This window comes from Lygodium microphyllum, chromosome 26 (genome assembly GCF_053477565.2).
Source record: "Lygodium microphyllum isolate KBCC chromosome 26, Lygodium_microphyllum_v1.1.10, whole genome shotgun sequence".
NCBI lineage: Eukaryota > Viridiplantae > Streptophyta > Polypodiopsida > Schizaeales > Lygodiaceae > Lygodium > Lygodium microphyllum.
The window spans coordinates 90,336,440-90,348,595 of record NC_141160.1 but is presented as its reverse complement, the minus strand read 5'-3'; the positions used below and the strand labels follow the sequence as shown (position 1 = coordinate 90,348,595).

The 12,156-nt window shown below is 40.9% G+C and overlaps 1 protein-coding gene across 4 annotated transcripts in view; it reads right to left on the bottom strand.

The window, feature by feature from the left end:
- The window catches only part of LOC148013526 (U-box domain-containing protein 45-like), a 32,873-nt gene extending 21,318 nt beyond the window's left edge, over positions 1-11,555 (bottom strand). The window contains exons 1-5 of one of the 4 annotated variants that reach the window (XM_087668503.1): positions 10,800-11,548; positions 10,647-10,699; positions 10,344-10,544; positions 1,112-1,297; positions 782-889 (exon numbers count right to left, since the gene is read on the bottom strand). In XM_087668503.1, the coding sequence (XP_087524629.1) occupies positions 782-889; positions 1,112-1,297; positions 10,344-10,391 (342 nt within the window). In that variant the 5' untranslated portion in view covers positions 10,392-10,544; positions 10,647-10,699; positions 10,800-11,548. Of the gene's footprint in view, positions 1-781; positions 890-1,111; positions 1,298-10,343; positions 10,545-10,646 lie in introns of all 4 variants that reach the window. The other 3 variants (XM_087668504.1, XM_087668501.1, XM_087668505.1) reach the window with 3 other exon arrangements.
- Between the last annotated feature and the right edge of the window lie 601 nt (positions 11,556-12,156).

Below are 12,156 nucleotides of genomic sequence, written 5' to 3'. Positions count from 1 at the left end.
AGTAATCTAGTTTGGTGTGGGTGTCTCCATGGGACACCTTTTGAGTACATGTCACATTGTTTCAGTTATCAGCCCTTGCTGTCAGGCGCCTCAGGAGCTAAGGACTGCCACAGTTCTCAGAAAAAAAGCCTCCAGCACTATGCAGCTGCGCAATAATCAGTCTGCGTGTTCAAGACAACACAGAGCAGCATGGCTGCAAATGTGACTACAGCAGCAAAACGACACCCTGTACATGGTCTACATTGACGTCAAAATTCAAATCGAAAAGAGAAGACCAAAAAGATAAATCTGGCTAACATACATTCTCCTTGTGGAGACAGGGTATCAGATCCTGCGGAGCATAAAAGGCTCAGGGAATTAGTTCCTGCCGTGCCTCTTCATGCTGATGCAGATGTATAGTGCCTGTAGGAAGAGTTGGAGGAAAAAAGGGTTGCATGGGACAAGTGCAAAACCGCTTTGGATTATGAAATATCTATGCTGATTGTACATCCAAAAGTCAGGAAATTCTCCAAATATTGTTGTGAGGATCTGCTTTGTAGACAACACGCCTCTGGTTAACTATGTTTCACAATACATGCAGTTGGACATGTAAGTTAACATGAAACGATGACCTGAAAATGTTTTATTGATTCCACCTCTAACCTAAATGCTCCAAATACCATTTACCTGAACATACTAGAATCCACAGCAAAACATCCAAAGCTTAGGAAAATAAATAGAAAGAAAAGAAAGAGAGACAAAAGAAATAAAAAACAGCAAGCATTCAGGCTCTGATGAATACCTTTTTGGAAAGGCTTTCAGATACTATTTCTGCTATCTGTGACAAGTTATTATCTAAATCAGCACTAACCCTGGAAAACTTGAGCACTATGGAATCGCCTGTCATTGCCTGCAATTCACTGAAATGTTTAACAGAGGGCCAGAGCAGTTTCAAAGCAATTTTAATCATCATAATAATCAGAGTGACTGATGCTCTAAAGAAAGCAGTGCACACTGCCAAAAGCACTGTTATTTCACAAATGACTACAGCATTTTTTGAACATTCCATTATGTCATTTCCTTCTTTAAATTCTTGTCACCATCCTGTTAACATAAACAATCGAGTATTTACCAGATAGAGTTTGCTGGATGTTGCACAATATTGGATCAGACCCTTTGCCTTCTCTAAAGCCAAATGCAGCGCGGAAAGAGCTTGGATACCCGATCTACATCCAGGTCGTATTGCTTCCAAAGAAGGAAATACTTGTATTGACGCATTCAGCACTTTTGAAAGTTGTGCACATATGTTCTTATGTACCTAGGCATACAAGCATGCAAAAAATATTGGATAACCCTTAGAAGGATTCTCTCTCTCTCTCTCTCTCTCTCTCTCTCTCTCTCTCTCTCTCTCTCTCTCTCTCTCTCTGTGGGTAACGAGCAATTATATTATTAATGACATGAGAAATACAAGAGTCACAGCAGTGCAGCAGAAGAGACTGCCATATGCTGAGGGACTATATCGTCCTTAGGGAGAAAACCAGTGTGCTGAACAAGATCCAGATGCCAATGAAGAAGACCTTTCAGCCTAGCAAGATGACTTTGAACTGCAGAGGCCGAATCAAATGATGAAAGCATTCCGGGTGACCCAATTGTGCCAACAGTCCCAAAATCTAAGATAATGAAATAGTATCTTCATATGTGGCTGTGCTCTCTTTTTATCACACACACACACACAAAGGTTACTGAATTAAAGAGTAATCAAACATCTGCTAGCATGCAAAAACCATATGCACAACTAAAAAGAGAATACATAAAAAAGCCCACATGGCTACTAGCAAATTAAATGAAACTTGCTGAAGCCCCTAAACACTTGAAGCATCCTACAACGTCACACACAAAATAGGGATCAAAATTATAAGAATAACCTCTAGCTAGGGAGCAAGTGCATCAAGTGCATCAAAGATAACTCTCTCACCGGTATTCTCAAGAGGACATGTATTTTTGAAACCTCACTTAACATGTGGATTAATTTTTAATCACATGGTTAAGTAAATGTTGCACATGTGCGGTGTAATTGGGGTTAGAATAAATTTACAAGCCCGTGACCCGAGGAAATCACGGGATGTCAAAGGCAAAAGTTGTTATAAGTTATGCCGCACAGGTACTTGGTGGTATCTTGTGCAAGTTGTTGGTCTAGGTCATTTAGTTGGCCATAAGTGTCAGTTGGTGACACTAGAGAAGTGGCATTTAATGGTACCTAATGCCAATCCAATGGTCAAAGATGGTGCAGAGACACTCGGAAGTGAAAAATGCCTAGCCAATTTAATTATTGGTCAGCCATATTATTTTTTAGGGCATCGAAATAATTATTAGATTAATTTTTAATATTTAAAGACTGAAAACTAATATTTAATTATGGATAATGCTGGAAAAACCATTTGGGAAGTCTGCCACCTGTCAAAAATGCCCATACAAGACTAAAAAACATCTTTAGAGGCTAAAGAGAGGCATTTTTAGTGCATTCAGCCTGCAAGAGAGAGGAAGGAGATGTTGTTGGTCTGATTTGCAACCATTGGAGGACCTTCTGAGGCAGCCAAGGGTAGGAGAAGACCAATCAACAACAGGTGACAACATCTACAAGCTGTTGAGACAGGGCAGCAGCAGTAAATGACTGATTTTCTTCAGTTCTTTTCATCTACAAGTTGTTGAAACAGGGCAGCAGCAATAAATGACAGATTTTCTTTAGCTCTTCCCAAAAAAACTCTGAATTTTCTCTCTCTATAGCTTTCTCTCTCATCTCCTAGCCATTTCATAGCCTTGCTCCATAGATCTCAACATTTGGACCTTTGAAGGCTGAGAAATTGCAAATTTCTCTACTGAAAACCCTAATATACAGCAGAAATTAGAGTTTAGCAGTAGCCTCGAGAAGCGTGCCATCAATAAGGCTGAAGGTGAATTTCAGCTAAATTCAGGTGGAGAACTAGCCAGCCATTGAATTTGGGGCATTTCCATCATCTAGGAAGGGTGTGAAGGCCAATTAAGTGCTCGAATCAAAGGGCAAAATAGATTGAAGACTTGCTACTCACTTTGGACAGCAAGGGGAATTTGGATTGAGAAGGGGATCGGGAGAATCCCAGTATAAATCAACATCTTCTTCAATAAAGCTAAAGAAATACCGAAAGGGGCACCAATTTTGGGGCCAATTGGGTGTGCATTGTCCAAGATCAATAGGTAAATTTGTATTTTCAGATTTGCATTAATTGTTTGCTTCTGTAATTAAGTTGTAATCAGGGATTTACCACCCATCCATGGAAGGAAGGCTGGTTACAAGTATCATAGAACCCTTCAAGCCACCTGCCACCACATTGCCAGAAAAAGAAACCGCTGATGTGACTAAATGACCATGCATTATAGCATCTCTAATAGACCAAATGTGCCAAAGCTCAATTAAACACAAGAAATGAAATAAATGAGAATGTTGTGACTGCAGCATGTCAATCTGAGGCAGTGTTCCCAAGACCCATGCGCAACTAGTAGCTCTTCATAATGCCATTGGAGTCCAAACCTTGGATGTGAATTCCCGTATCTATCGAAAAGACGAGCAAGAATCAAAAGAGGGGATGCAGTCTCCACACATGGTAGTATAGAAGGCACAATGGCCACAAGCGATCTTGTACCTCGCCATTTCAAACAGCCATCTCTACGCAACCATAGCTTATTAGCCTTTCTTGTAACCCGTCTTTTATTCTCTAGCACCCTAAATTATATCACTTTGTTAAAAGCTGTAAAAAATCAAGAAGATCAGTGGAATCCCAATCTTGCCACCAAGACACAAAGTCCTCTAACTCATGAAGTGGAATATGCTGCCAAATTTTTTCGTCTGGCCTAGACCATACAAGCCTGTGATTTCTCAATATACAAAGTATTGTCAAAGTTGATGAATTGATTTAAGTCTTGACTGACAAGAAATAGCAGAATCTCCCACCATCTTTAGACTTAACCTTGCCTTTTTTTTTTTTTGGGAAGAGCATGTTACCTAGTCGATGCAACAATCTAAAGACAACAAAGACTTCAACTCAAAACTCCGATGGACCCCTCTCTCTCTCTCTCTCACCAAAAGTCTGTAAGACGACTAGTAGTGTGCGTTGGAGGTGGGATTCTCTGGTTCACAGTTCCAGGTTTCTACTCAGAGCAGATCTCAACAAGATACAAAGGTGATTGATGTAGCATTGACAGGTAGTAAAGAATGAGGACATTCCCAGCAAGAAGGCAATATTGAGAAGTTCAAGTATTGCTTAGAGCCTGGTGGTCATCTTCAGGAGGCTAGTTGCGCATTCCTGGAGTTGGACGGGTGCAACACAACTGAGGACAACTACAAATCCACTGGGGGAGAATGTATGACATCTATGATGTGGTAACATTTTCCTCAACAAAAAAACAATTTTAGGCAAAAATGAGCCAGAACCTTGTCAAAATGTTCCTGGACCATGAATACATACTTGATCAAAGATTTGGACATTGAAATGGCCCTAGATGGTCATTTTAACCGTCAAAAACTGGGTTCTAATCATTTGGCCAACTTTGTAATCATCTTATGAGTTTGTCCTACTTTGTAATTTACTTCAAGGGTTTTGACTTATTTAAAACCATTATTGGTTCTCAATCAGTAATCAATTGATCGTGAATCAGAGGATTGTGGATCAAGGTCATCCTCAGTTGACAACAGCAAGGACATGAGTCCCAAACAGCGTGCACATAGATCAAGGAGCGCAAGCAAGAGAGTTAATGGCTAATTGTGGTTGTTCGAGGATTGATCATGGTTGATTGTGAGTTTGTTTCCAACAGGGCAGCAAGGCATCTTTGAGGATTTGTAGCATGTGAGGATGTAGAACTGCACTTCTAGATGGAGTGAAACATGGATTTGTTGTTGCCAATCTTTACCCTTGTATACATCCATATTACTTTGTTAATATATTTGGTAGGACAATTTTTTCCACCTTTGGGTTTGCTTATTAATTTATTGAGTTGTGCACTAAGGAACTAGTTTCTTACAAGCAACCATATGCTACAAAGAAGCCTCTAAACCACCAACAAGAAATAGCTAAATTTGACACAACATCTCTGCATCCAATTGAGGTCTGCTCTGAATAGATGGCTAGAATTATAACCTGCAGGACCATCGGATTAGATTTGTCGTGCAAAAGGCTAATCTCTGTGAGAGGAAGTGTTTGCAAGGTAAAGGGGACAAAACTGGACTGATTTGAAAGAGCATGCTGATTTGTGACAAAATAGGGTTAACTATGATTGCCCAAAATGGTATTTGAGCACATAGCATTAGCAAATATGAGCCTAGAACAAAATATAAGCGAAGCATAAGCTTTTGCACTCTGAATTGAGAGCTCTCCAGCAGTTAAAAGAAATACCGCAAGGGACTCCAGGGTTTGGGGCACGTGCCATCTGTTCAATGTTGGAGCATTCTAGCCCCACTTATTTGAGATATTTGTTTCCTGATTTACAGTTTAATTTATTGTGCTTGCTTGTTGATGTTATTGGTGTTAAGCTACTCAGAATTAGCCCTAAACCTAATCCCATATCTTTCGCTAGTTTATTGCATATTAAATAAAACTAAATAAGTATCAAACTCGGGATTTTTCAGTAAGAGAAATAGCTCAAAAAGTTCCCGATCACTTTTTCCATCCCTGTTCCAACATCATCACACTCTATCTTGCAACATTTTTCCCCAAGAGTTTTCAGTAGGACCAATGGCTCAAAAATTTCCTGACCACTTTTTTCAATCCTGTTCCAACATTATCATGCCCTATCTCCCTATCTCCCTGAGTTTTGCAATCATCCATCATTGCTGCCCCCTCTCACTGCCCTGCTGCTCAGCCTTATCGGCGCCAGCGTCCACTTCTCAGCAACATCCTCTCCTACCTGTTGATGGCAACATCTTTTCCAGCTTTATGACACCAGCAGCCTACTGTTTGTGCCCTGTGCTGCTGTACTACTGGTTTGGCAACCTACTGCTCCAGCCTGACACCTCCTTGACAGTCCCAAGACACTCTGCTGTACTACTGAATGGCGACCAACTGCTCCAGCCTGACGCCTCCTTGACAGTCCCAAAACACTCTGCTGTGCTATCCGACATGGCCTGCTGGTGGTGGATTGCATATGGGTGGCTGCCTTTGCTGTTTCAAATTTCTGTCATCCAGAGGAAGACTGCATTTTACTGATTTCTGCACTCCTCAGACTCAGAGACATCATCCTCACATCCATTATCGCATGACAGTGATCTGTTGCGTTCCTTGTTCTGCAAGATGACATTCTCCTACATCCCTCGGCCATCTCCCAAAGATAGTTCCCGTTGGACAGACTTCCGCTCCTTGAGTTCAGATTGTATTGCATACCTCTATAGCATTGGTTTGTTCACCGAGTTCTCTTCTTCATCATTCATTCCCTTTCTACCCTATTTTTTGAGTTCATTTGTTAGTCATGAGTTGTCACACTGTGTTTTCTTTGCAACCTTTGATGTTTCCTCACAACTACTACCTTTAATTCATTTGAATGTTGGTTCCATCCCCCACCCGTATGTGGACAAGCTTCCCATCTTGCTTCTTTTTTAAATTTGAGTTGAAACATAGCATTTGCCCATCTATTTCCTCTAGCATTGCCCACGGTGTCTTCACATTTTGGATAGCCTCTTCTATAGTTATTGTTCATAGGGTGTTTCCTTTGGCCATTTCAAGTAATCTCTTTAGCTATGGATTCTGCTTGCATAAGTAAGGCTTTGAGAGTGTTGCTGGCCTCATTGATTCAAGATGAGTAACTAGGGGTGGATTTAGCTCTTGAAAAAACCTCACAAATTGTTGAGTTGTGGTAATTGGTAGATCGTACTTGCAAAAGCTCACAAATTTTGAGTAGTACATTTTCAAGGTCAAGTTCAATTGACTAAGGCCATAACATTTATTCGTCTTAATGCATTCAAAGGATGGGGATAGATATCATTCTTTCATGATCTATTCCCAATTCCAAGAAGCATTCACAAAAGGGAAGATGACTTCAAGCACATGTACACCGCTTCAATCTCTCTAGAACCCTCCATGTAAAGACCCAAGCAGGAGTGGATTTCATAGCTTGCTCCACAAGGATCCAACACAACAGGAGAGACATCGGATTACCATGGAGTCCAAAGACTATATGAGATTATACAAGCTGAGTACAATCTCATTCTTATGCATCGGGCTCGACAGTACTAGAGGGTATACTTTGTTATCCCCTTTAGATTCAATGCACAGGCCTACTAATTTTATAGGAAGGACGGACACACCACATGGGACAAGCCATTACACTTGACAAACCAACCTAGAGTACAAGCCTCCACTTTCTACCCCTCCATTCACTCCAGTGCCAGGTATGCCCAATTTATCTTTTCAAGTCCCTACTACTTTGCAAGATTTTGGTAATACTTAGGAGGATGAAGTAATAGTGCAATCAATTCAAAATAGTTTAAGTCCCAAACGATTGCTTTATGTAAACACAAGAAGAGGTGCTTATAAGAAAAAATTTGCAAACCCTTCTATAACTTTTCGTTCTCCCACTTTTTGTTCAAGTTTTGTTTGTCTTGGTCAATTTGAAGTATATGAAACACCGCATTCTTCATTTTCATCTTCATCCACTTTTCAATTTCAAAGAACAAATTCAAAAAATCAATTTAATGAATTCACTCACACATCATCACCTCAATCAAATTTCCCATACATCCCACCCACTTCATCCGCTACATTACCATTTACTCCATTTGCTTTTCCTATGCATATATCATGAGTGACATCTCACATCACACCTTTTGGGGGGTTGGGTGGGTGGGGGGGATGTCCACAAAACATAGACACATTTTTAGGACCTTTTCAGGTGGTGAAGATGCACCAACGAGGAAGGCTAGATCTCCATTTCGCACACTTTCGAGATTAACAAATGGGATACCCTCTCAAGCTTTCCTAGGTATGGATCACTTGGTACCGCAGTTTGCCCACACGGTTGTACCTAGAGGACCAACTAGCTATGTCCATGTGCCTCAGCCTATAGTCAAGTAAGGCTACTGAGTCGTCCTAGTGCCTCCTCAAGCGGCACCTTTTGGATCATCACAGTCTATTCCTCCCTACAGGTAAGGCTACTGAGTCCCAATGCCTCCTCAGGAGACACCTTTTGGATCATCACAGCCTATTTCTCCCTACCCATCTCCTTCTCCTTATTATCTTCCTTACCCCTCTTATTCAACACTTCATAGTTCCTTCCTCCTCATCAGCCAAGCATGCATTCCCTAACAAGACTAGTTTTAACAAGTGTAACTACTTGGTCAAACCTAATGAGGCATGTCCTTGACTTCCAAAACTTGTGGAACATTGTAGAGGGGTTGGAACCCTAAACCAAATCCTTGCCTTGTTCCATACAAGGTTTCCATTCTTGTAAGGCTAGAAACATCTCCGCCATCATTAAGTTGATATAGGGTCACTCCCGGAGTTTCATTCTTAGTTACAACATTTTGACCTTGCATCAAAGTAGTGGAAACACTTGACTAACCACTATGTGGCTTGGGATAGCATTTGTCATATAAATCTCAATCATGAGCTCCAAGAATTTAGGATCACAGAGCAGGATTTCCTTAAGGTCAAGCTGGCTAAATATTGGCGATTACTCACCGAGTTCTTCAATTTCACAACCGACTATGCCCATGTTCTTTCTATGAGTTTGAGTGTCAACTCCATTACACTCGGCTATTCAATCAATGTCATAGTATGTTCTTGTTAGAGGGGGGCTCTTGTTACAACCTCTCAAAGAGGCAATAAGGGCAAGGAAAGAAGACACAAAACCAAAATCAAACTCAAAATCAAAACCAATCAAGTGAATCACATGAGAACACCCAATTTCCCCTTAAACCTGAGTGGTATATAAGAAAAATACATACTATAACGTTGTCAAAAGGCTGGCCATTTTGAGGACAAAGATGGTAGCAACCAAAATCAAGGGTAGTGGAAAACTCAAACCCACATATCCTCCAAGTCAACCATCACAACTAATTTCATTCTCGACGCCAAAGGGCATGTTTGACTGGTCTACTCGACCACGAGCCCACATCATCTCTTTAGAGACATTAGAGGATAGGAGCTTAGTCCATATTCCTCAGTTACCTCCTGATGAGGTGACCGCAAAAGCCACATCTTCACATGTTTCAATTGTGGATAGTGGAGCCACACATCACATGACCCCCATCCAGGACATTTTTATCTCCCAAGCCCTTGCAGCCAAGAATGTCCAATGTGGAAGCAACTCCTCAGTCAAGCTCCATGGTCTAGGTCGTGTCAAGTTTAATATTGACGAGGGACCAAGAACTTGCTTCGTTGGACGATGTGTATTATTTCATGAACCTTTTATCCATTCAGCAACTTTGCCAATTGGGGCAAGCAATGTTCTTTACTATAACCATAGTCAATGTCAAGGACTCTTAGACTGGTTCAGTGATTGCTCACGATGAGGTAAAGCCTAGTGGCTAAGGAACCCCTTAGATTGATTCACATTGATCTTTGTGGGCCACCATCTACTACCACCCTAAATGGCTCATTGTACTTCGTTTTTATCATGGATGACTATTCAAGATATATGGGGGTATTTCTTAAAACATAAATCAGATGCCTTCACATACTTCTCTACATGGATGCGTCTTGTACAAAATTAGACTGGTCATTGTATCAAAACCATGAGGAGTGATAGTAATGGTGAGTTTACCTCCCATGAGTTTTTTGAGTTCTTACATGAGCACAACATCTCACATCAAATCACCTCTACCAACTCCCCCTCTCAAAATGGAGTCATAGAGCATAGGAACTGAACTATGATGAACATAGCACGCTCTATGTTGTTTGCAGCACAACTCCCATAGCACCTTAACTGAAAAACGCCAGTGATGGTGGAGCCTAAAGGAGAAGGGTGTTGACGCCAAGAAGAGGATGGTGACGCCAGGTGAAAGATGCCCCAAACGCAAGGCCTAATGCTGGAACACGGCACATGAAACAAAAGAGAAAGGGTGAAGGCAGCCACGAGGCACAAACCACACTGTCCTCCTAAAAGGGTGTGTCTACTCGAAACTCAGCTAAGTGATTCTATCTCCCATGTCAAGAACATGGAGCTGGACTAGGGTGAACTTAAAAAAAACCTGATGAGAAAAAGTATGCTATGTTTAACACCAAATTATCTTATTAGAAATTTGGCAGCATGATGTCAACAATTCGACTCATCAGAAGCACAAAAAATGTTATTTTTGCAGAGAACCGCATTCCTCAGCAAAGGTTAGAAACGATGATGCTTACCTTGGTTTCTCTTGTTGTGGCACAAACCCATTCAGTGCACTCCTCCATGTCTAACTTCACAAAACCTTATAGGCTTCAGAGGGATTGTTATATACAATTATGGAGAATGATAGAAGCAACGAACAGCCCACATGGTAGCAGCCCAAAAGCCACACGTGCGTAGAAGGTGTACTTCTGAGATATGTCATTTGGATAACTCTCCTGCAGAGAGCAACAATAATTGAGTAGAAACTGATGGGCCTTGCCAAGCAGATAAATTAATCGACAAACAAAATACATCAAGAAAGGTCAGACTGTCCTTACAAAGAATTTCTTCTCATTTGATATTTTCTTGATTGATCCCCAAAGACGGACCCCTGCGAATGTCACTAACACAGATTTAAAATTCCAGGTTCTAGGTAGTGCTTTTTCTTACTACTGTAAGGACAACAATTCAGTAATCATTGGTTGTGGCACCATCTCATATCGGAACCAACGAAGACAAGTCTTTGCCCCAATTCATGATTGATAGGTTTCCCAAAATCATCAATCGCTAAGTGACCGGATTCTGGCTGAAATTTGCAGCAACAATTCAGCAAGTCCTACTGTGTCAGCATCTCATATCGGAACCCGTGAAGACAAGTCTTTGCCCCAATTCATCATGGAGAAGTTTTTATCCCCAAATCATCAATCGATAAGCTTTTAACCCAATTCGGGCAGAAATTGCAAGGCCAGCAGATCCAATAACACCATCAGAACTACTAATTTCTGCTTTCCCAAGTGTCCTTCCGTGTAATTCAGAATATAAAGTCTCGCGTTGGCTACAGATGATATTTAAAACGTTTAAAAAGAACAATGGCTTGTTTTATGTGAAAAACAAAGCACAACAACTAAATTTGGAAGAGAAGCCACGAGTTTTCAATTGAGATGATCATGACAGAAAGTGGGCGTGGGGAGCAAATGATGGTTTGGGTAATTTCAGATGATTAAGGCAGAAAGTGGGTCGATTAGTTTACTATCAAATGTGGAAAACCCATGAAATGGGTTGGGATAAAAATTCACGAATAACAGAGGATGTACCTCAGCTGAAGGCGGAAACCCTGTGAGAGAGAGAGAGAGAGAGAGAGAGAGAGAGAGAGAGGCCTACTGCAAATCCCAGTAGATTTTGAATCACCAAGAAGGAAAATCAAGGGAAATGAAACGAAACTACAAAACAGAAGCAATTCTTGGAAGAAAAAATCTCGCAATATGGTATGAGAGTGAGAGAGAGAGAGAGAGAGGAGGGGCCAATAGCGACAACCCCCTTCATTGAGTGACGACGGCTGCCCCACCATCCTTTACATATGCCATGCATACGTGTCAACATTCCAAAGATCACGTTAAGACTGTTTATACATCTCAATTTTGGAATAGGGAAAAAGGGAAAGGTGATGCGGGCTTCAAATGACCTTAGGCCGCCTTCTTCTTAAGACCCTTGTGTTGGCATGCATCATCAAACCTACCTCCATAATGCATGTATTTTCTCCATTTCTCTCCACTTTCCTAGTTCCACTCATCTTACACACTACACGTGACAAATGAGTAAGGGGTGATTCACACTTGTGTGGTGCATATATTGAAGGAGTAAGGTTCTAAATTGCTACTTTTTCACTCCAATTATGTCCAACAAAGAGTAAAAATATTTACAGTGTCCATAATGATTTAGCACTTCAAAAAAGCATGGGCAGCAACCTTGAAAACATGATTGCACCCTTTAGAAAATCTCAAAATAGCATTAACTTCCTTAAAACAAAACTCAATGGCACTATATCAAACTTCACATAGCTACATAATA